This window comes from Leopardus geoffroyi, chromosome A1, assembly GCF_018350155.1.
Source record: "Leopardus geoffroyi isolate Oge1 chromosome A1, O.geoffroyi_Oge1_pat1.0, whole genome shotgun sequence".
Taxonomy (NCBI): Eukaryota; Metazoa; Chordata; class Mammalia; order Carnivora; family Felidae; genus Leopardus; species Leopardus geoffroyi.
Genome location: NC_059326.1, coordinates 192,409,220 through 192,430,919, shown reverse-complemented (window position 1 = coordinate 192,430,919; position 21,700 = coordinate 192,409,220). Strand labels below are relative to the sequence as shown.

Here is a 21,700-nt window from a genome sequence, read left to right as displayed (position 1 = left end):
TGGCTGCTCTATCCTTCAGGCCAGTCGTTGGCAGAGGCCCCCCTTGCTTGTTATGGGCAGTGTTTTGTCCCTGGCCTGAATATGGTGAGTTTTAACTAGATGTGCTCTGGTCTGCTTGTGAAATGAGACCTGAGACCTGATACCAACTCCACCAGAACTGAGGACTTGCAGAACTCTCTCGTTGGGAGACGTGATGTGGGCAGGGGTTTGTGCTAGTCTCATGGGGGAGGAGCCTGCCCCGCTGGGACCAAGGCAAGTGTGGCTGAGAAGGACAGTCCCACAAAAGCACAGGGGATTGGGGTTTGGCAGTAAGTTAGGCAGCCATTGTTGGCACTGAGCTGCTTCCATCAGGTGGCTCTGTGTTTATGCTGGGGGACCGGGAGGGAAATGGTGCCAGCTAGCTGCCTTGTTCCCAGAGAGGCATCTCTGTGAATGCTGCCTCTCAGGGACATGCTCTGAGAAGAGCAATAGTCTCCCTACTGTGTGCCCCAGGCGCTCTTTAGATAGCTGTTTCCATGATGTGTGTCCCCGGGTTGTTTGCCTGCCTTCTTTCCGGGAGCAATGTGGTGCCCTCTGGGGTTCTATTCTAGCCAAGGCGGCTGGCCTTTAAAACTCCAGGCTTTAAGTCCCACTGGTTTCAAGAACTCAGAAAATTTAGCACCTCTCGTTTTCCAAACTATTGGCTATGGGGAAGCATTCTGGTACGTTCCCCCGTGTGCTCCTCTCTCTCTTGCCCTTCTCTGCAACCACAGCTCCCTCCTTCTGCAGCACCCACTATCCGTTTCTCCCTCAAACCACAATACTGTGCTTTCTACCTTCTTCGATGTGGATACATGGTGTTCTTATTTCAAAAAGCTGCGATGAGGACATCTGGGGATATCAGCATTATTTTCTATATTTCAGTTAAATCTCACTTAGAGCCAGATCTTTTTAGTTTAGTAGTTCAGTAGTTGAGATTGATGGATTCAGACTTTTAAAAGGTTCCATTGTAATGCCTATATTTAATTCAGTTCAGAATGCAATTACTAAGTATCTTTTGTGTACTCAGCTTTTTATTATATTCTCTAAGTGAGTAAAAGATTGGTTTCTGCTATTTTTGACAATTGTCCTCTTTTTAAAAATGGGTTCTGGAGGAGGTTAACTTAATTCAAAATATCTACAGAATATAAATTTAATAATTCTTAAAATTTTCAAGTATGATTTTCTCTACTTGTCTGATGTTGTTTAATGGTTATTTTGGATCCAAAGTTTGAGAATTTTCAATAAGATTTAGCTCTTAAGCTTCTTGAACTTTTTGACAAGTCTCTTGACTCAAAGACATAATAGTGTTCATTACCAAGGATACTGTTACCAATGCTGCCATTTCCTCCTTTGCATCTCATACATTCTACTTTAAACTTAGCAGGATGGACTGTGTTGCTTGAATTTGCAATTCTTGTCTGAGGAAGGAAAGCTCAATGTATCCCTTTTCTTTAGTACTGTTATCATTTAATGTTCTCTTTTTAAAATAGACTATAAAACAGAGGCATGTGATTAGCAGTCATATTATAGAGATAACAACAAGAAATGAGAAACTTAATTCCGTTTTAGTTCAGGGTCAGCCATATGAATGCCTGTCTTTTCTTTGTTTAAGATTCTCTTAGAAGCACAAGATATGGCAGTGAGAGACCACAATGTGGAATTCAGATCCAATTTATATATAGGTAAGATCTTTAATATTCTTAGCATTGGAAAATGTTTTCCAATAGTGATGCCAAGTTCATTATCTAATAACAGTCTTTGATATCTAACTACTTAGGACCGCGTTTGCCAGTGAAAATTGCTGGTAATAGCTTATTCTTCTGCCTTCAGCATGCTAAAGTTAGTCTGTTATAAATGGTTATAAATGGTAATAACCTTACTGCTTTATTGTTACCTGTTGTGCAGTATGACTGAGATCATGAAACCATTGCCAATAATTTATTAAATAGTGGGTATCAGGATGGTACATGGAGTGGTCCTTGAATCATAATAAAACTAAGAAAGAACAAGACTGAGATTTTAATTTTTTTTAACATTTATTTATTTTTGAGAGACTGAGAGACAGAGCATGAGTGGGGGAGGGGCAGAGAGAGGGAGACATAGAATCTGAAGCAGGCTCCAGGCTCTGAGCTGTCAGTACAGAGCCTGACGCAGGGCTCGAACTCATGAACTGTGAGATCATGACCTGAGCTGAAGTCAGATGCTTAACCGACTGAACCACCCAGGTGCCCCAGAACTGAATTTTAAAAACGAATTCTTTGTCAACCTGGAGGAGGTAAATAAAGAATCACAGGTGGCCTTACAAATATATTTATTTATAATGTGCCAAACCAGGTGCCTGATCCATAAAGGTGTCCTGTAATTTAACCTTCTAGTTACCAGGATGGAAAATCTGTTGAATTGTAAAAGCCAAGGCTTTTTGGAAGGCTCAGATGATCCAGCTGTCTTGGTTTCCCTTTGTTTTTACATTCTGAAGCATTGTCTCAGGTTTTGTATGCTTGTTGCATATCAAATTAAATTAAGTGAAAATGCTTTGGGAAGCATGATGCACTGTCCAATGTAAGGGATTTTTTTGTTTGTTTGTTTCATACCTTCACACGGTTCTCTTTGGAGAAAGAGACCAATGCTATTAAAAAGCTCCCTTGCCCCCTCCCAACACTACACAGTGGAGCGGTGGTTGGGGCTAATGTTTTCCTCTCTCTTCGGCAGTACTTACTCCTAACCTCAGCAGTTTCGTAATCAAACAGAGATGTTGATGTCGAAGCAAAATTTTCTCAATCTGCCAAACCTACATATAGGAAGGACTAAAGGTATTTTAAATTCAAGATATGGGGAACTGCTACTCTCTAAATAGAGAGAAAAAGGCTGAATCATTATGGGAGAAATTAGTTGTCCATTAGGGTTTTTCAACAATTAGAATAAAAACAGATCATGTAAATTCTACTTAGCCACATGACCACTGCCCTACTGGAGATATTTATGCTGGTTACGTTAAAATCCTATCTCAGCTCACCTGGAATTGATGCTGGCGACCACACCTACTCCTGAAATGCAAATGAGTTATGATTTCAAATTGAAATATCTTATTTTAAAGCTGAATCTTGTATAACTGATTATATTCTGATACATGCACAGATGCAGAGGGAAATCAAAAGGGCAGCTCAGAAAATGCAGGGCCGTAGTAGTTAATCATAAGCGTTTTCTTCTGGGAGCAGCATGAATAAATAATGCTGGGAGGGTCCAGAATCATTGGAAGAGATGAAATGGATGAAGAGTGAGACCATTTGCTTAAAGCCTCTTGGTGACCTTTCCTGCTCTGTGACTGAATATCAAATCTAATTTAATTAATTTTATTCAGTTTCATAGGAATATGGCCTTCTTAGCTGGCAGACAAAACGTAATGGAATTCAGATACAAATGAAATAGAATTTGTCTTTAAATCCTTTTCAGTAATTTTCGTAAAGTGAGAAAGGGTGAGGAGCTTAATCCTGTCTTCCCAAATGAAGGAGCAAAGTTCAATGTTGCCATTAAGCAAAAATAAACTTAACCAATCCTACGTGAATGGGCCTTTAATTCGTTGGTCTCCTTCTGCACATTTCCGCTGAAAAAACTCTATCCAACCTGTACCCTTTTTTCACCCACTTTTGTGTAAAAATCTCTTCTTGAATGGGACTGATAAGTTTAGATTTGTCTTATGATTATAAAAACCCATTTGCTAAGTATTTTGCTGCCTACCTCCTTTCTGAAGGAAAAAGGAATGGGTACCTTCGAGAAGATGAAGAATCTTACCGTGACATGTCAGACATTTTATCCCTGTATTTGCCAAACTTCCCTGATAAGAATCATCTGAGGTTCTTATTAAAAAAAATATAGATTGCCAGGCCCCACCACAGACCCACTGGATCTGAAACCTCAGAGCGGGAGGAGGCCTGGGGAGCTATTTGTTTAATAAACATCTTAGTGATTCTTACCTATAAAATATGGGACACTGATTTTTCTCGTTGTATTCTTGAAAAAGGCCTAAACATTTCATTCCATGGATAGATGTCTTTTCGAGTTATGAAAGACTAGTTGCTTGTTGGCTATGATTTTGGCTTAGTGGTGGCCCCTCAGTCCCTTGACATGAGCAAGTCTAGCGTTATAAGGGAAGTGCTTTTTGGTAGCGTATGTTCTCATTATGTGGTAATTCCTTCAAATGCCTGTCATCATTCTAAAGCTAATACCTGGTGTTGCATGACCACAGATTTTGAAAATTCATTTCCTTTCAAACTTATAATGATGACTAATGGCACTGTGAACAGGCCTTAACAAGTGGACATGGACTAATAAAATGTCAGTGCTTAGCGATTCATGGCATCTAACGTGTTTCTTTAGGGAAAGTGATTGACTGACTTTGTAAATCAGTCTTCTGGGCAAAGAGCGTTGAAGGGGGGAGAAGAGTGGTTTCCAATTTTAGAATGTCAGGATTCACATTTACCTAAATACTAGTAATAGGAAATACTGACAGTATTTTAAATTCTTGATACCTGTTGGGCATTATCCTTAGGCTGTTCCCATTTTTGAGATGTTTTAATGTTTTTTTTCTTTGATTCAGAAAGTATTTGAGTACCTTCCACGTGCATACTACCCACACAGTTAGAGGTGGTAGTATATCATATTAAAGCAATTTAAAACACTTAGCACATGTAATTTTGTTGTTTGTAGTCCTTTGGAAGGACACATAAATTGTTCTTCTGAGCAAGAATAAACCGTTTACACTGTTAGTACTGTATGTACTTGGAAGATTTTGAAACTTATTTTAGAATTTGAGCAAATTTGCCAGATACCTGTATTGAAAAAGTGATAGTAATTAGCAGAAGTTGTATTTCAAAATCATTTCCATTCCTTGTTGAACGTGAACTTTTGGGGCAATTCAAAAGACGTGTATGAGGCAGTGACTTTTACAGATTAAACATGAACACTTATACAAGATAGCATACGGTTTGGGACCAAAAAGAGTAATGTAGGTAAATAGTAGGAGTAGAAAAGAAGAGGTCAGTATTGATTAGAAGAATCATGGTAATCTTCTGGAAAAATTTAGCTTTTGAAGCTAGCTATTTGGGTATTTGAAAGAGCATCCAGGAAGAAAGAAGATTTTCAGGGTGGAGTAACCACATGAGCTAAGGCACCTAGGGTGGAATGAGCAGCAATTGTGTGGTCCAGTGAGAATAGTTGAAGGAAGCAGCAGGTTGATCTTGAGTAGATAAAACTGAAAGGGCAGACTGGGCCTAGATCCCGAGGGCCGACCATGGCATTTGGTTAACACTGGGATTTGGTTAACACTGTATTGAAAAGGAACCACAGGAAGTTTGGGGGTAGGAGATTTATGTTATTAAGGCAGTGTTTTAAGACTATTAACCATAAGCAGTGGTTTTGAAATTGTGCCTTGGGGCCTCCACAGGTGGGGCATAAGGCAGACAGAAGGGCTCCTCGATGTCTGGGCCACTGCTGAAACCCTGCAGTCCAGGATAGAGCCTGGCACCTAGTAGCAACTCAGAAATAGTTGGTGAGTGAATGAATGGCATGGTTTTGGATCTCTCTCCACCTGTGTTTCATTTGGAACAGAGCCACAGGATAGTGAGCTTCTATATATTGTTTCCTTTTAATTGAAATGCTTCCATACAAACGCAGTTGAAACCCCTAACATACAGAATTATTATGAGGAGTGGAGACCAGAAACCAATTTGGAATCTATACTTCTAAGTCCTGATTTCATTCAGACCTCAGAGTGGCTGTATTGCATATTCCCATTGTAGTGTACTAAAGAATCCTGGTGTTTCAGAAGAATTAATGTTTTTGTTCTGAACTAAAAAATGATGGCATTATGTGCCACAAGATAGGTAGATGGTATTTCATGGCTTTAGGATGAAATCGTGACTGACATTTAGCAGATACTGATGTTTGCTCTTAATGTGTTTGGCGGAGATGGAAAGTGGTAGTTAACATAGACCCTGATAAGGCTGATCACTGTGTTTGGATAGGTTACGTAATACCACACAGTTAGCTGGTTAAGATACTGTATTCAGTGGTGTAGTGTTCCTTTTCCTCAGAGCGTTTGGAAATCGGTGCTCAAGTTGAGCCGCGTCACAAGTGTGGATAGAAGCAGCCGTCATGTTTGCAAAATGCCTTTTAGAAGATTTCTAAACTTTTTCTAGTGTCATCATGCTTATTTGTAGGTTTCCTCCTGACAGGTGGATCCAGAGGAACTAGTCTTACTTCATTATAAAGTGATTTGTGTAATTTGTCTTTCTCTCTGGAAACCCTTAAACACATTTCTTTTAGTGCCCAGGGATGAAGTTGATAGAAGGATAGCACCTCTTTCCTTATCTCACCGAGACCTGAAGAGGTTTTCTTAATCACTTTCATCCTTAGCTTTCTCTCTGGCAAAGCTAGGGTGTTTCTGCTGAAACCCATTTCATGAGAGGACTCTAGTGAGAGGGTTGTCAGGTGCATACTTGAACATAGTCCTTGTGTTTATAAAGTTATGTCTCAGCAAGAATATAAGAATGGTGAGTATTGAAGTGGGTTAATTTGATACGTATTCTATAGGTTTTGGCTTTGTAAAAAAGCCTTATTAAATTGACTCACGAAGTAATGGACTAAATAAATTCAGAAAATAGTAGAAGGCGGCTACCACTCTGATTTACTGTGTGTGAAAACAGGTAACAGATTTCTTCTTAACCAGTGTTGGAAAAATTTTCTTAAATTTTACAAAGTCATACTTTAACGTGCAGAGTTGGGGACGGGAGACGGGGAAGCAGCTGTGATGTGGGAGTTCCTAAAACTGGCCCCAAATCAGAATTACTGGGGGAAAGGGATTGGTCTTATTTGTTCAGAATGTAATTTCCAAGGCCCACCCCAAATATACTAAATTAGAGTCTCCAGAGATGGAGGTCTCAGCATCTGCATTTAAAATATGTTCCGTAGGCTAGTCTGATGTAGTCAGAGGACCAGCATCTGGGAACATTTGGTTCCAGTGACTTCCCATCACAATTAGAATAAAATAAAAACTCCTTAGCTCGGCCTTCAAGGCTCTATGTAATTTTGCCTTCATGTCTGATTTCTTTCCCTTGTTTGTACGACTCTTTCCCTTGTTTAGGATGCTTCAGCAGGCTGGTCTTTTTTCTGTTTCTAAAACAAGCCGGGCACCATTGGTCTTTACACTTGCTTTTCCCTCAGCCTGGAATACCATGTCCCTAGATATTTGCATGGACGACTCATTCTGGTCTTGGATCAAATGTCTCTTCCTCAAAGATGCCTCGTGACACACCCTCCAGTCTGAGGTCGCTCCCGGCACCCCATCATTCTCTGTCACATCACTGTTTTATTCTTCGTACTTGTCACTGACTGCAACGATCATGTTTATTTTCTGTCTTTCTCCTCTGGATTGTACACTTCACGGAGATAGGACCTTTGCTAGTCTTGTTCACTCTTCTTTCTCCAACACCTAGAATAGAGCCTGTTCCTTACTAAGTACTCAAGAGATGCTTGTGTTGAGACAAATTTGCTCTCACCAGCCAGGGAACTCAGGTAGTCTAAGAATCCAGTCGAAGAAAGGACAGATTGCTCACCTGATGGAGCTATAGTCTTGGGGATGCAGTCATTTCCTGTAACTCTCTTTGTCTTCCCTGTCTAGCTGAGTCAACCTCAGGGCGAGGCCAGTACCTGAAACGCATCCGATACCACGGCAGAGGTCGCTTTGGGATCATGGAGAAGGTTTATTGCCATTATTTTGTGAAGTTGGTGGAAGGCCCTCCACCTCCACGTGAGGCACCGAAGACGGCGGTCACCCATGCCAAGGAGTATATTCAGGAGCTTCGTAACCGGACCATTATTCACACTCTGTGATGGGGGGTTCAGATTCCACAGTGTATATATTTTGCCATTTATTTTCTAAAACGAGACAAATTAAAGACAAATGCTTTTTATGACTTGTCATTGAATTATTGCAATATGAAGTATAATTGCTCATTTTATATGAATATTCATAAGGCTTTTGCCCACCTCTTTTGTCCTCTGGGTATATTTGCAACCTGCGAGGGGAAATCAGCTTTCAACATAGTAACAGACTATAATTCAGAAGGCTTTTTTGAGTACCTTTGGGAGGGAATGTTAACTTTTCATCTGCAGGAGGGCAGTTTCAATAAGGGACTTGAGTAGAAGGTTACAGAAGAAGAAAGCTTGTGGTTGTTTCCCTTGCTTTTCTCTTGGGACTAGGGAAGGAAGTGGTGGAGGTGAGCATAGCTGTATGCATTTTAGGACATTGTGTAGTTCTGTTTTTTCTTTCACTGTTGGTGTGGGCCAACGGGTGAGGAATTTTATTTTCCTTGACTGCTTTAGCAGTAACTAGAGATTACAGAAGTTTATTAAATACATTAATCTAGAACTCCAAAACCCTCTAACCGGGAAAGTTTTCTCCTAGTTAAATAAAGGCTGTTTTCATGTCTCCTTCCAACAATGCTTTCTGTTACTTGGCTATCTTGTTCTGGATTGATTCATTTTTCAGAGTGAATTCTATTACGGAGAGAGGAATTGAACCGATCTGAGCGCTGCATTCCAAAACAAGGCAGTAGGTGGCACTCATTGACCTCTTATTCACAGAAAGGTGTTAGTATTAAAGTAGAGCAAGTGTTCAGCTCTTTTTGGCTCTCACTGATGTGTGTTTTCACTGACAAGAAAAGCACTCCCACAGCCCTAGACCAGTGTTACTCAAACTTTGGTATGTAGAGGGAGAACCTGGGGTGCTTGCTTGTTAATGCACACTTCTGGGTCTTGCCCCCATGACTCTGATTCACCAGGTCTTGGGAGGAACAAGTTTCAGAAATCTATCTATCTATCTATTTATTTATTTAAATTATTTTTGAGAGGGGGATAGGGACAGAGGGAAGGAGAGAGTCTTAAGCAGGCTTCACGCTCGGCGTGGAGTCTGATGCGGGGCTTGATCCCACAACCCTGGGATCATGACCTGAGCTGAAATCAAGAATTGCATGCTCAACCGACTGAGCCATCCAGGTGCCCCCAGAAATCTTTATTTAAAAAAAAACAACAGGGACTTCTAGATGATTCTGTTGTAGGGAACCACACTTGAGGATACTCCTCTAGTATGAAGAATGTGGTTTTAGTGCCACGTTTTAAGATGGCATTAATAGCTACTATTTACTGGAATCTCATTATTTGCCAAGTTCTGTGATAGTATTTTATATAACTCTTCACAATATCCTGCAAACCGTAGATACTGTTTTGTCATTTTATAAAGGAAGAAACCGAAGTACACAGAACTCAAATAATTCTCTCGGTCACATGGTATGTAAAAATAGCGGAGCTACGATTTCAACAAGGTTCCTAAAGTACCTGGTTCTGTGTACCTAATGAATAGACAGATGGGTTTCGCGCCTCTCCAGTTAACCTAACGCATGGGTGAAAAGGCCAAGGGCTCAGGGCAATAAGCCATGAAGGCTAAAGACAGATTCACTCTGGGTCCTAAGTTACCGCGGCATGGCTTCATGGAAATAACACTGGAGTGGTAAAAGGCTACCTCCATTCCAGTCCTGGCACACCCATTAACCACAAAAGGCCCTGGGCGGGTCCCTTCTCTCCTTGGCTTCTATTTTGTTTATCTACAGAACAAGAGGTTCGGTGTTTCTTGTAGACCACCTTCAGATTCACTTGAATTACTGGTTTAAAAGATGCCTGGTGCTACTCTCACACTAAGTGAATCAGAATGTGGCATGGGCACTTGAACTTTTCACAAGTGCCGCAGTGATGTGCATACTGGAGAATCACTGGACTAGAGGGTCTCCCTGTTCTCTTTCAGTGCAGCTGTTCCGTGATTCTTAGCCTGGGAATTCTGAATTCCTCAGGTGTGACCAAAACAAGCCAGGTGGTGAATGGGCTCCATAACTATTTTAAAAGAGGTAAGGGCAAAACAGACCTTGGATTCTAATGAAGAAAATTGGCTGTGAGCTAAGGTGAAGCCTTCATTTGGAAATTCTTCTGATGTGTTAAAAAGTATAATTGTAGCAAACATGTAGCACTATGCCCCTAGCACTGTTTTAAGCACTTTATATACATCATCTCAACGAAACTTTCCCATTGCAACAAAAGCAGAGTACATCTGGTTAGTTTCTATGGTTGAGAGTACATTTTCTAACATAAATGAACATTTTGGTTCCTACTTACAGTTTAAGTTTACATGTTCGGAAACAATGTCTGTTAAGTATTACTTTTGTTGTTATTATTATTTTTTAAGTAGGCTCCATGCCCAACGTGGGGTTTGAACTCCCGACCCAGAGATCAAGAGTCACATGCTTTACCAACTAAACCAGCCAGGTGCCCCTGTTAATTTTTGTTTAATGGTGATCTCTGAAATTCTTGTAATTTCCTTCTTTGTCAGGTAATCATGATAGACTTAAACTTTTTTTGCTGGAGTGTAGCATATTCAGAAACCGCACTAAGCGTAAATATATAGCTCAGTAAGTGAACTAGTGAACATGCTCAAGTAACCAGGTGGATAGAACCTGACAGCAACTCCGAAGTCCCCTTCACGCCCAAGCCCAGTTACTAACCCCCTTCTCTTCCCCAGAGGTAACCATTATCCTGACTTTTAACATAGGATAGATTTTTTTAAAGTTTACTTATTTATTTTGAGAGAGAGAGCACACACATGCAAGAACGAGTGGGGGAGGGGCAGGGAGAGGGAGAGAGAATCCCAAGCAGGCTCCACGCTGTCTGCACAGAGCCTGACACAGGGGTCCAACCCAAGAACTGTGAGATCATGACCTGAGACAAGATCAAGAGTTGGCTGCTCAACTGACTGAGCCACCCAGGCTCAGACTTTTTTTTTTTTTTTTTTTTTTTAAATTTTTATTTATTTTTGAGAGAGAGCGTGAGCAGGGGAGGGGCAGAGAGAGAGGGAGACACAGAATCTGAAGCAGGTTCCAAGCTCTGAGCTGTCAGCACAGAACCCAACACGGGCCTCGAACTCATGGACTGTGAGATCATGACCTGAGCTGAAGTCGGACGCTTAACCACCTGAGCCACCCAGGCGCCCTGCCCAGACTCAGATTTTTAAAAAGTGATTAGCTTTTCGTTTTTTTCAACTCAATTTATTGGGCAACCCTTACAGGCCTGGTGCTGAGGGTTCAAACAGTGGAAGAGGAAACAGTCCTGCCCCGTGGAGCTCACGCTGTGATAGGAAAGACAAGACTGTAAATTAGTGATTGCAAGAGTTTACTGTGCTGCATATTAGGGAAGTGGAGGGATGAGGCTATGCAGGCAGACATCAGGTGTCCTGAAATACAGTTACTGCTTTTTGGAAAAGTAAAGAGTTGCGTTAGAATGCCAACTTGAGTTCTGTTTTTAACACTATGAACATGAGGACCACTTCATGCTTCCGCAAGTTAAGATGGTTGTGGGATGCAAAGGGAAAATATACTGTCATTGGAGCGGACTCAAATTTACCAAACCTTATAAGGCTCCAGCTAAGCCCCAGGGGAAAGACAGGTGACGTGTACTGCAAACATTGCAAAATAAAATGAGTGCGTTTTCTGTAAGTGATGAAAAATAGTAGAGTCTTTTCCTTTCCTTTCCTTTCCTTTCCTTTCCTTTCCTTTCCTTTCATTGATTGTTTCTTTTGAGAGAGAGCGTGAGCATGAGTGGGGGAGGGGCAGAGAGGGAGGAAGAGAGAGAATCCCAAGCAGGCTGTGCCCTGTCAGCATGGAGCCCAATGGGGGCTCAAACTCCCAAACTGTGAGATCATGACCTGAGCCGAAACCAAGAGCTGGACACTCAACTGACTCAGCTACCCAGGCACCACCCCTTCTTTTCATTTTAATACAGAGGTTGTAATAATGATTTCAGTTGATTAAGATGGGCCCACTCACATATGTAGGTTTAAAACAGGAAATGTTTTGGGAGTAAGCTTCCAGACAGATTCTAAAGCAGGAGAAAGTTGCATAGGTGACATTAACATCAGTTTGGGCCCTTTTCCTTAAGCCTGTGTCTCTGATGTAACCGTCTAGGGTCAGATTTCTATATGAGAGTTTTCTTTATTTTTAAGTCAAACCAGCCAAAACGTCAGATATATCTGTTATGGAATCGCAAATACATTGGTTGGAAGAAAAAAAATATTGGTAGGTAAATCACACTTTTTCACTCAAGTAAAATTTTTTTTATGTTTGTTCAGTAGGGACTTGAATGAATCATTATATTCACTTATGGCCCAAAGAGACTCATAAAAATTCCACTCTATAAAATAAGGGATGGCAATATTAATATCAAACAAAGTGGAATTTAAGGAAAAGGCATTAAATAAAATAAAAGGGGTGTTGAATACACATATGGAGGAACATGTTCTGCAGTCAATTTGAGAAAATTTCTAGACCTCCTGAAGGTCATCTATAAATTCCAAGTATCTGTAGTGGACCCCAGGGTAAGAAATTCTGATTTCAGTGATTTAAGTTCATGTATCTATCTGGCCACAGTTCTTTGTTCTTTCCCTATATCCATGCCCTTTGCAATGTGACTTTGCAGGTCCTCTTATAAAGAGGTGGAGTTGGGGTTCTTGGGGTTCTGTCAGTGTGGAGCCTGCTTCGGATTCTCTCTCTCTCCCCCCCTTTCTCTGCCCCTCCCCTGCTCACGTGCACCTGTGTGTGCGCTCTCTTTCCCTCTCTCTCTCTCTCTCTCTCAAAATAAATAAATAAAAACTTAAAAAAGAAAGAGAAAGTGGAATCTATTCTGACCTCTTGAATTTGGGCTGGCTTTGTGACTTCTTTAGCCAGTAGAATGTACCAGAAGTGACAGTTCGCAGTTTTCAGCCTAGGCCTTGTGTGCTTCCCCTTTCTTTCTTACACCTCTGCTTCTGCCACGTAAACAAGTCCAGGCTAACGTGCTGGAGGGTGAGAGACCACGTGGAAGAACTGTGGGCCCCCAGCTTACAGCCAGCCAACCATTAGACAGCCCATCTTACATCGGCACTGCTGTCTACCCAACCAAAAACTGATTATGGAAGCATGAATGAACTCTGTTGAGACTATAAAAAATCACCACAACTGACCTATAGACTCATGAAAAGTAATAAGTTCTTATTGTGTAAGCCGCTGAGATTTGAGGTGGTTTGTTATATAATAACAGCTGTGGTAAACACCTGTCTGTTCCAAATGTCTGTAAGAATTTGTAAAATTGATTCCAGGCTTATCACAAAGAAGACCTCGGTAGATTCCCCCAAATAGGAATTATATAGATCACTTTTGGGCTGCCTGGGGCGTTTAGTTGGTTAAGCATCTGACTTTTGATTTCAGCTCAGGTCATGATCCCAGGTTCGTGGGATTGAGCCCCATGTCCAACTCTGCACTGGGCGGGGAGCCTGCTTAAGATTGATTCTCTCTCTCTCTCCCTCTCCCTGTCCCTCTCCCTCTCTCCCTCTCTCCCTCTCCCTCTCCTCTGCTCATGCATGCTCTCTCTCTCTTAAAAACAAATATACATATATATATATATATCATTTTAAAAAATCCTACTGCCCTAAAACTAGAAATTTGTTCTTTTTAAAAAGAAAGTTTAAACATAATATACTTGATAGTAGAACACTCCTAACTCTCGGTTCTTGGGGGAAAAAAAATCCTGAAGTAGACAGATCCTGTGAGCCCAGTCAAGAATTACCAATGAAAAAAATAGGTATGAGAAAAAGGCATAAAGCATGCAAAGAAAATTAGGAATTCTATGTAGAAATGTGCTGGATCATTTCATTGCCCACTTGCCTGACCTGGAACTACATTTCCCAGAATCCCCCTTTCTTTACGGTTCTGGTTTAGAGTTGGCCAAAAGATCAACTTGAGTAATACTTGAGAGTTGGAAATGATGCCCTCACAATCATTTTGGCATCCTAATAGCTATAACAGTGGTATAAGACATCACAATAAGGCAGCAGGTGTCTAATTCTGACGACATCTAAGAATGATTTGAGCAAAAGGGGATTATTAGAGACTATTAGCTAGCTCAAAGGATTTCCAAGTGCCCCAAGAACTAAGTTTTAAAGCTACATGCAACCTGGATGATACAGCCACAAAAATACTCCCTCCACCACTACAGGACTGTTTAGTGGAAAGACCACTCATGATGCTATAGACTCGATACCAGGATCCATTGTAGCTGCTCTATAAAGGCCAGATGTCTGTATTATGCTTTCTAGAATATGTACTCTGTCAGTCTTTGGCCACCTCCTCACATTGTTTTCTTTCTTATCTGAATCTCTCATGGGTGTAAATTATTGGCAGAAATGTCATAGGTCTTGAACCTTAGCTATAAGAGTGTCTAGAACTGTACTTTTTAGTGTTCTGAACTTGTAAAGCATGCCCATGTTCTCTAGCCAGAGACTGCTGTGAACACATAACTGAGTGAGGTGGGTTCATTACTTGTTGCAGCAAGGAACGATGGGAACCCTCCATAAGAGGGTGTTAGATAGAACCTTTATAGGATTTGACCTTTGGTTGGGTGATTTGTGGAGGGCCTGAGGAAGCAAGGATTCACTCTAGGTAGGATGCCATCTGAAAGTCGGGGTGACGGGAATTTTATGATTTAAAATCTCAATAATTTTATAGATAGGTAAACTAGAGGGGAAAAAAGGTATAATTGGTAAAGAATTAACAGTCACTTATTTTAGCCAGGAGAGGGAGATGTTTGGTATTTTGTGGGTGGCACAGGACCTTATTTTTGTCTGTGCTTAGGAAAAATTATAGTGTGGACTTGCTTTCTCTCATTTAGTCATGGTCTCAGAGTGACCTTGTCTGAGCTGGTATTCTGTGAGATGGTTTATGTCCAATGGGAGAACAACACAGGTTAGTGTTGAATGCCTGGCCAGCTTCCGAATGTCAAGGGCTGCTCTTTTCTTCATCAGGTACAACATAGAATGGAATTGGAGTGGCTATTGGATAAGCAGATTTATTGTATTTACCCCAGGTATCATCATACTTACTGGTGAAACTGGTGTTCCCCACCAGAGTCAAGTATGCCTACTGTCCATGGTCATTTAATATTTCCCAAAAGTTTAGTGAAAATAGTAAGACAAAATGAAATAAGAGAAAAAGCTTCAGAAAGGAGGAGATAAATTACTACTTGCGTGTAATTGCCTACCTGGGCATTGAAGAAAAGCAACTGAAAAATTATTAAGAGTAAGAAGCATTGAACAAGTCTGTTGGTTACAAAATCAGTACACAAAAATCAACGCTTATCTTTTAAATCAACAATTATCAGTTAGAAAATACAATTTTAAAAAGGCATTAAGATAGAGGCCAAATATAAGATATCTAGAAATAAACTTGACGTAAGAAAAGTATGCAGGACCCATATAAATAAAACTAAAACTTCACTGGGAGACGTGAAGTCTTAAATAAATGGTAAGGCATACCACATTCTTGGATGGCATCTCAATAATTCTGCCATTTCGATTCTAATAAAAATGTCAAAAGTATTTTTTTTTTTAACTAGACAATATAATTCTAAGGTCACCTGGGAAGATTAATAAAGGGCTGAAGAATTTTTGGAAGATTGAAGGCTGACTTACACTGTTAGAAAGAAAGATTTATTATCAAAGTAGCATGATTCTTGTGTAAGAATAAAAATAGCCCCCTAAACAGAGTCAAGTATATACATTTGGTATAAGGTAAAGGTGGGATTTTAAGTGTTCTTAGGCTTCTGCTTAAGATACAGAAAGCTGTTAAGCTAACCTAATAATGAGGAAATGACAGAGAAACTACAAAATCATTACTTTTGTTGATCCCAGGAGGTAGGTGAGGTTGTGAGGCCACCGAGTAGCCTGATTCAGAAGAGAAAGCAGTTCCTCTCCGCTGAGACGGGCTTCGCCACCTCTGGGCTCTGGCGGACCACGGGAGCCTGAGGCACCTCCACTTTCCACGTGGGTGAGAAGAAACCAGCTGTCGAATGTACCACTATCATCCATCTGTGCCAAGAGTGTAAATCGGGGATAGTGGAGGTCGCCGAGAAGTGTCACGCTCAGCGGTAACCTTTCCCACAGACTTCCACCACGTGCTCACGAGAAATACGGGGGGCAGGAGCCTGGCTCTCTCCAGCCCACCTCGGAGGTACAAGCAGGGCAGAGGCAATTGATTAATGGTGGTTGGGGGACACAAAATGTCATGTGCTTCCTGGGTTCTTCTCTTTTAGGCATCAAAAGCCTTAAGCTACCAGGGTCACGGACTTGCCACCAGGTGGCAGCACTTGCTCACAGGGCTTCAAGTGCTGTGGGGCACAAGGCCCTGCCCCTTCCACTGGACAATTTCCCCTTGAATGTAGACTAAAGCTTCAAGTCTCCAGGGTGGCGAAGTCTATTACTCCCAGGGCAGACAGACAGAGATGCATCGCTCAGTAGCTTCATGAAAGGCATTTGATAAAATCGAATATCCATTTGTGATAAAAACTCTCAGCCAAGTAGAACTGCCTCATCGGATAAAGGACAGCTACAAAAACCCTACAGCTACCATCATCCTTAATGGTGAAAGACTGAACCTGTGTACCCTGACGATGGGATACTACTTGTCAATAAAAAGGATGAATTACTGATACAAGCAACAATATGGACGGATCTCAAAAGCATCGTGCTATGTGCAAGACGGCGGACTCAAAAGGCTAGAAACTGTATGTTCATGTTAGGTTGACGATCAGGAAAAGGCACAACTATGGGAACAGCAAACAGATCGGTGGTTGCCAGGCGCCGGGGTGTGGGACTCACTACAAAAGGGCACAAGTGAACTGTGTGGGATGATGGTGGTGACTACACACTTGTGTATGTTTGTGAAAATTCATAGAACTTTACCCTTAAAGAGGATAAATTACAGCTCAGGAAACCTGACTTTTATTTATTTATTTATTTTTAAATGTTTATTTATTTTTGAGACAGAGGGAGACAGAGCACGAGTGAGGGAGGGGCAGAGAGAGAGGGAGACACAGAATCTGAAACAGGATCCAGGCTCTGAGTTGTCAGCACAGAGCCTGATGCGGGGCTCGAACCCACGAACCGTGAGATCGTGACCTGAGCCGAAGTCGGATGCTTAACCGACTGAGCCACCCAGGCGCCTGAAACCTGACTGTTAAAAGCATGGTTCAGGAAGAAAGTATTGTGCTATAAGCAGTGCCAAAATAATTGCTAAACCATCTGAGGAAAAAATAACTTTTAATTTCTCACATCGTAAAATAAGATAAATTTTAATGGATTAGAGATATGAATGAAAAAAATCAAACCATTAAAAACTTAGAAACATGCAGGAAATTTAGGTGACGAATACATAGGGGATCAAAGCCTAAAGCACAACAAGGAGGTGAAGACCTTAACAGTCAGGATAGTGATTACCAAGAGGTAAGAGGAGTGTGTCCTTGAGAAAGGACCTTCAGCAGGAATCTCTCTTCTCTCTCCCTCCCCCAACCCTGTCCTCTTCCCCCTTCCCCTCCGTCCCCTCCCCCATCTCTCTATCTCCATCTCAGTAACACAGATGACAGTTATATGGACAGTTGTCATGATTATTTATCACTGTGCAGCCTTCTGTTTATGTGCCATATTTTATAATAGGAAAAAAGGGTAAAATTGAGGTCCAAATGTAATTTTCTACATTTTACAACACAGAGGATTTAGGCACAGAGAAGCAGAATCTATTGAAGATTAATTTCTCCCATTTCCTCTCCCAATTCCCCACTCCCAGTCCAATGCTCTGCTAGCCAAAGCAGCCACATTTTTTTGGAACAAGTTAGCAGACTCTGAACCTTATAAACCAAGGCCAGTTTGAAAGGACCTAGGTTACAGATATGTGATGTTTAATTAAAAATGAACAAATGGTAAATTCTGAGTTGGAATGGAAAAAGCCTTTTAAACATCAAAGTAAAGGCAGAAGCCATAAAGGAAAAGATCAATAGATTTGACTACTCTCATGTTAAAAATGACATACAAATTTTAAAGTATCAAAGCAAAATCAAAAGACAATATACAATTGGGAAAAATGTTTTTAAAATACATGGAAAAAATAAATACATAAAAAAAACACATGGCAGGTAACAGGTTAACATTCTTGACCTACAAAGAGCCCTTAAATCAATAAGACTAATATCCCAATAGAAAAATGGCAAGGAATATGATTGGCCATTTTTAAGGGAAGAAATACATATTTTTAACAAGCATCTAAAAACATTCATTCTGGAGTGCCTGGGTGGCTTAGTTGGTTGAGCATCTGACTCTTGATTTTGGTTCAGGTCATGATCCCAGAGTTGTGGGATCAAGCCCCACATTGGGGTCTACGATGAGGATGAGTTTCTCGTCCCTCTCCCTCTGCCCCTCCCCTGCTCATGCTCTCTCTCTCTCTCAAATAAAAAATAAAAACTGAAAAAAACCTAAAAATAAAAATATTCATTCTCTCTAGTAATCAAATCATTGGACATTAAAAATGTGCACTTGTCATACATTCAATTGTCCAGGATTAGAGAAGATGGAAACATCTAGAATGGAGAAGCTGTAGAGAAAAGGGCACTCTGAAGTATGTGGTAGGAGAGCAGTTCAGCAACATTAACAAGAGCCTCAAAAATTATGTATTCTTTGATTTAACAAATTATGCACAGGAGTGCCTGGGTGAATCAGTCGATTAAGCATCTGACTTCGGCTCAGGTCACGATCTTGTGGTTCGCGAGGTTGAGCCCCACATTGGGCTCTGTGCTGACAGCTCGGAGCCTGGAGTATGCTTTGGATTCTGTGTCTCCCTCTCTCTCTGCCCCTCCCCTGCTCTCTCTCTCTCTCTCTCAAAAATAAGTAAACATACAAAAATAAAAAAAAATTTATTTATTAAAAAAACCCCCAAAGATATTTATAATAGTGATACATGGAAATGACCCGAGACATCCCAGTGATGGGGAGCTGGCTAGGTTATGCTATTTTTGTGCACCTGGGCATTTTCTAGCCCAAATGGCACCTTTGTGTGACCTAGGAGAAAAGGCTCCTCTTGCTTGAGGGAGACCTCACCACATGCCAGTCCCGCAGCTTATGCAGGCAGTGGCTTGTACATTGGACACCAAGGCTCTGATAATGCACAGTGTGGTGCTATAGCATGTAGCCATTAAAGCACATGTTTGAATAATTTTGAATGACATAAGGATATGTTCACAATACGCTATTAATCACATAAAACATATGAAGCCCCAAGAGTAGTTTCTGGAGCGTAACAAAAGCCATTCTTTTATCTATTTATGTATTTACGAATGTATGTATTTTTATAGAAAACCTAGATTTACTTGTTAAACTCTTACAAAGACAAAATAATTATCATCTGAAGTACTTTGAGGACTTCATCCCAATTTCACTTGTTGTTATGGAGATGGACCTAAGAGGTTATAACAAAACAAACTGGTGAGAGACATGGTCCGAGGCACTCGTTAGTGGTAGTGAACGAGGCTGGGATGTTTCCCAAAGGGCTCCATGAAGATGCCTGAATGAATTTATCTGGGTCCCAAATTAGTAAAAAGACCCACAACCCTGGGGAGAACGAGCAGAGGCCAGGATTTCTCAGATCTCTGCCTTTTTAAGGGGTATGGGGATCCTTAGGTTCTAAAGGGGTGTATCTTAGACTCAGCCTCCCTCCTTCCCATCCAGTGTACCTGCACCTTCGAGGGCCTGCACATTCCCATCACGTAGGCCTGCTGGGTGACAGGCGATGCATAGAGTGGAGGCAGGAATTGTAGGCCTACTCAGAGGGTACCTATGCACAGAAAGTTTGGGGGTAGATGATAAACTACAAATACCCTCTTGGTCAAGTTAATTCGCCTTTGTTAATAAAGGCCATAGTATCCAATGCTCATGAGAACTTTTTGTCTCAGTATACTTTGTCTCTAAAAAGAGCTGGTTGGGGAAAGACAAAGACTCTCATCAACACCCACTCCATAGTAGAAGAGGCACCAAGTTCTTTCCTACAGTTACGAGCAGAATCCCACAGCAGAGTAAATCATCCTCAGTGGTCAACATCTGCATACTCAAACTGAGCACCAACGGTTGGAGTAGTACCTCTCTCTATCCCCTCTTCACAATCTCACTGAATCTTCTGTCTGCTCTCCAGCTGTGTTATGCTGACTGCTCACAGACTGAGAAAGCATACCTTCTTACCTCTCCAGTGTGACTTGGCCTTACCCTGTTCGATGGGGTAGTCCTGCTTCACAGGTGTGAAGTGTAGGGATGTCTCCCCGCCCTTGTTCACGGGCTTCCACATCGTGTTCTTCTCCACGGTGGTCGTCTGAATCTTCACCCTCAGGATCTGGATGCAAAGCCTGGCATTCACGCATTGCAGCGAATATTGCCTCCGATGTAGGTTTATCACTAAGCACGGACCTAAATTGAGCAATAGGTTCAACATCATCATCACTGCCTTCTCCTCCTCCTCCTCTTTCTCCTCCTCCCCCACCTTCTTTTTCTTCTTCTCCTCCTCCCCCTCCTCCTTCTCCTCCTCCTCCTCCTTCTCCTGCTTCTCCTCCCTCCTGTTCTTGTTCTTGTTCTTTTTGTTCTCCTTCTTCGTCTTCCTCCCTTTCTTCTTCCTCCCCTTCTCCTCCTCCTCCTCTTCCTCCTCCTCCTCCTCCTTCTTCTTCTTCTCCTTGTTCTTCTTCTTGTTCTTCCTCTTGCTTTTCTTCCTTCTCCTCCTCTTCTTGTTCTTCTTCCTGTTCCTCCTCCTCCTTCTTCTTCCTCTTCCTCTTCTCCTTCTCCCCCTCCTGCTTCTCCTCCCTCCTGTTCTTGTTCTTGTTCTCCTTCTTTGTCTTCCTCCCTTTCTTCTTCCTCCCCGTCTTCCTCCTCCTCCTCCTCCTCCTCCTCCTCCTCCTTCTTCTTCTTCTTGCTTTTCTTCCTCCTCTTCTTGTTCTTCCTCTTCCTCCTCCTCCTCCTTCTTCTTCCTCTTCCTCTTCTCCTTCTCTCCCTCCTGTTCTTGTTCTTGTTTTCCTTCTTTGTCTTCCTCCCTTTCTTCCTCCTTCTCCTCCTCTTCTTGTTCTTCTTCTTTCTCCTCCTCCTCCTCTTCTCCTTCTCCTCCTGCCCCTCCTCCTTCTTCTTCTCCTTCACCTCCTCCTCTTCCTCCTCCTCCTCATGCACCCTGATATACAAATGCTCTTGTGGATAGGCATTTAGGTCCCGGGACGCCACATGAAGCTAATGACGGGGTATTTCATCAAGAATCCTAATCCAGAGCCATTTGACCAAGTCAGGTGGCTCTCAGCGATGCAAAGGGTGCCGGTGCCAAGGCCCTTGCTGCTCAGCACAGCCTTGGTCTCTGACTGCTGCTGCTGGGGCCCCTCAGTGGAGCAGGGCTGTAGGAAATTTTTGAGGAAGCTCATTGCTACAGGGAATGTGGAAACAGGCAGGGAAGGGAACTGAAACACAGCCATCCAGCTGCTCACCTCATCCTGCCCCAGGAAAACCTATCATTTTAAAGGTAAAATTTTAAGTTGTGTACACAAGCCCAACTTAACAAAGTGATATATGTATAGAAAGAAAACTAGAAGAAAAATTAAAAAGATAATACACCAGTATTTTAAGAATATTACATCTGGCTGATTAGAGTATAAGCAGCTTTTTAAAAGTTTTTTTTAATGTTTATTTATTTTTGAGAGAGAGAGCATGAGT

General features: G+C 41.6%; 1 protein-coding gene and 1 pseudogene across 3 annotated transcripts in view; one reads left to right on the top strand and one right to left on the bottom strand.

Moving 5' to 3' along the window:
- MRPL22 (mitochondrial ribosomal protein L22) overlaps positions 1-7,991 on the top strand; it is a 35,107-nt gene extending 27,116 nt beyond the window's left edge. For all 3 annotated transcript variants that reach the window (XM_045436369.1, XM_045436358.1, XM_045436376.1), the window contains 2 exons: positions 1,634-1,703; positions 7,697-7,991. In XM_045436369.1, the coding sequence (XP_045292325.1) occupies positions 1,634-1,703; positions 7,697-7,908 (282 nt within the window). In that variant the 3' untranslated portion in view covers positions 7,909-7,991. The remainder of the gene's footprint in view (positions 1-1,633; positions 1,704-7,696) is intronic.
- Positions 7,992-19,890: 11,899 nt separating this feature from the next.
- On the bottom strand, positions 19,891-21,411 carry LOC123605093 (annotated as a pseudogene).
- Between the last annotated feature and the right edge of the window lie 289 nt (positions 21,412-21,700).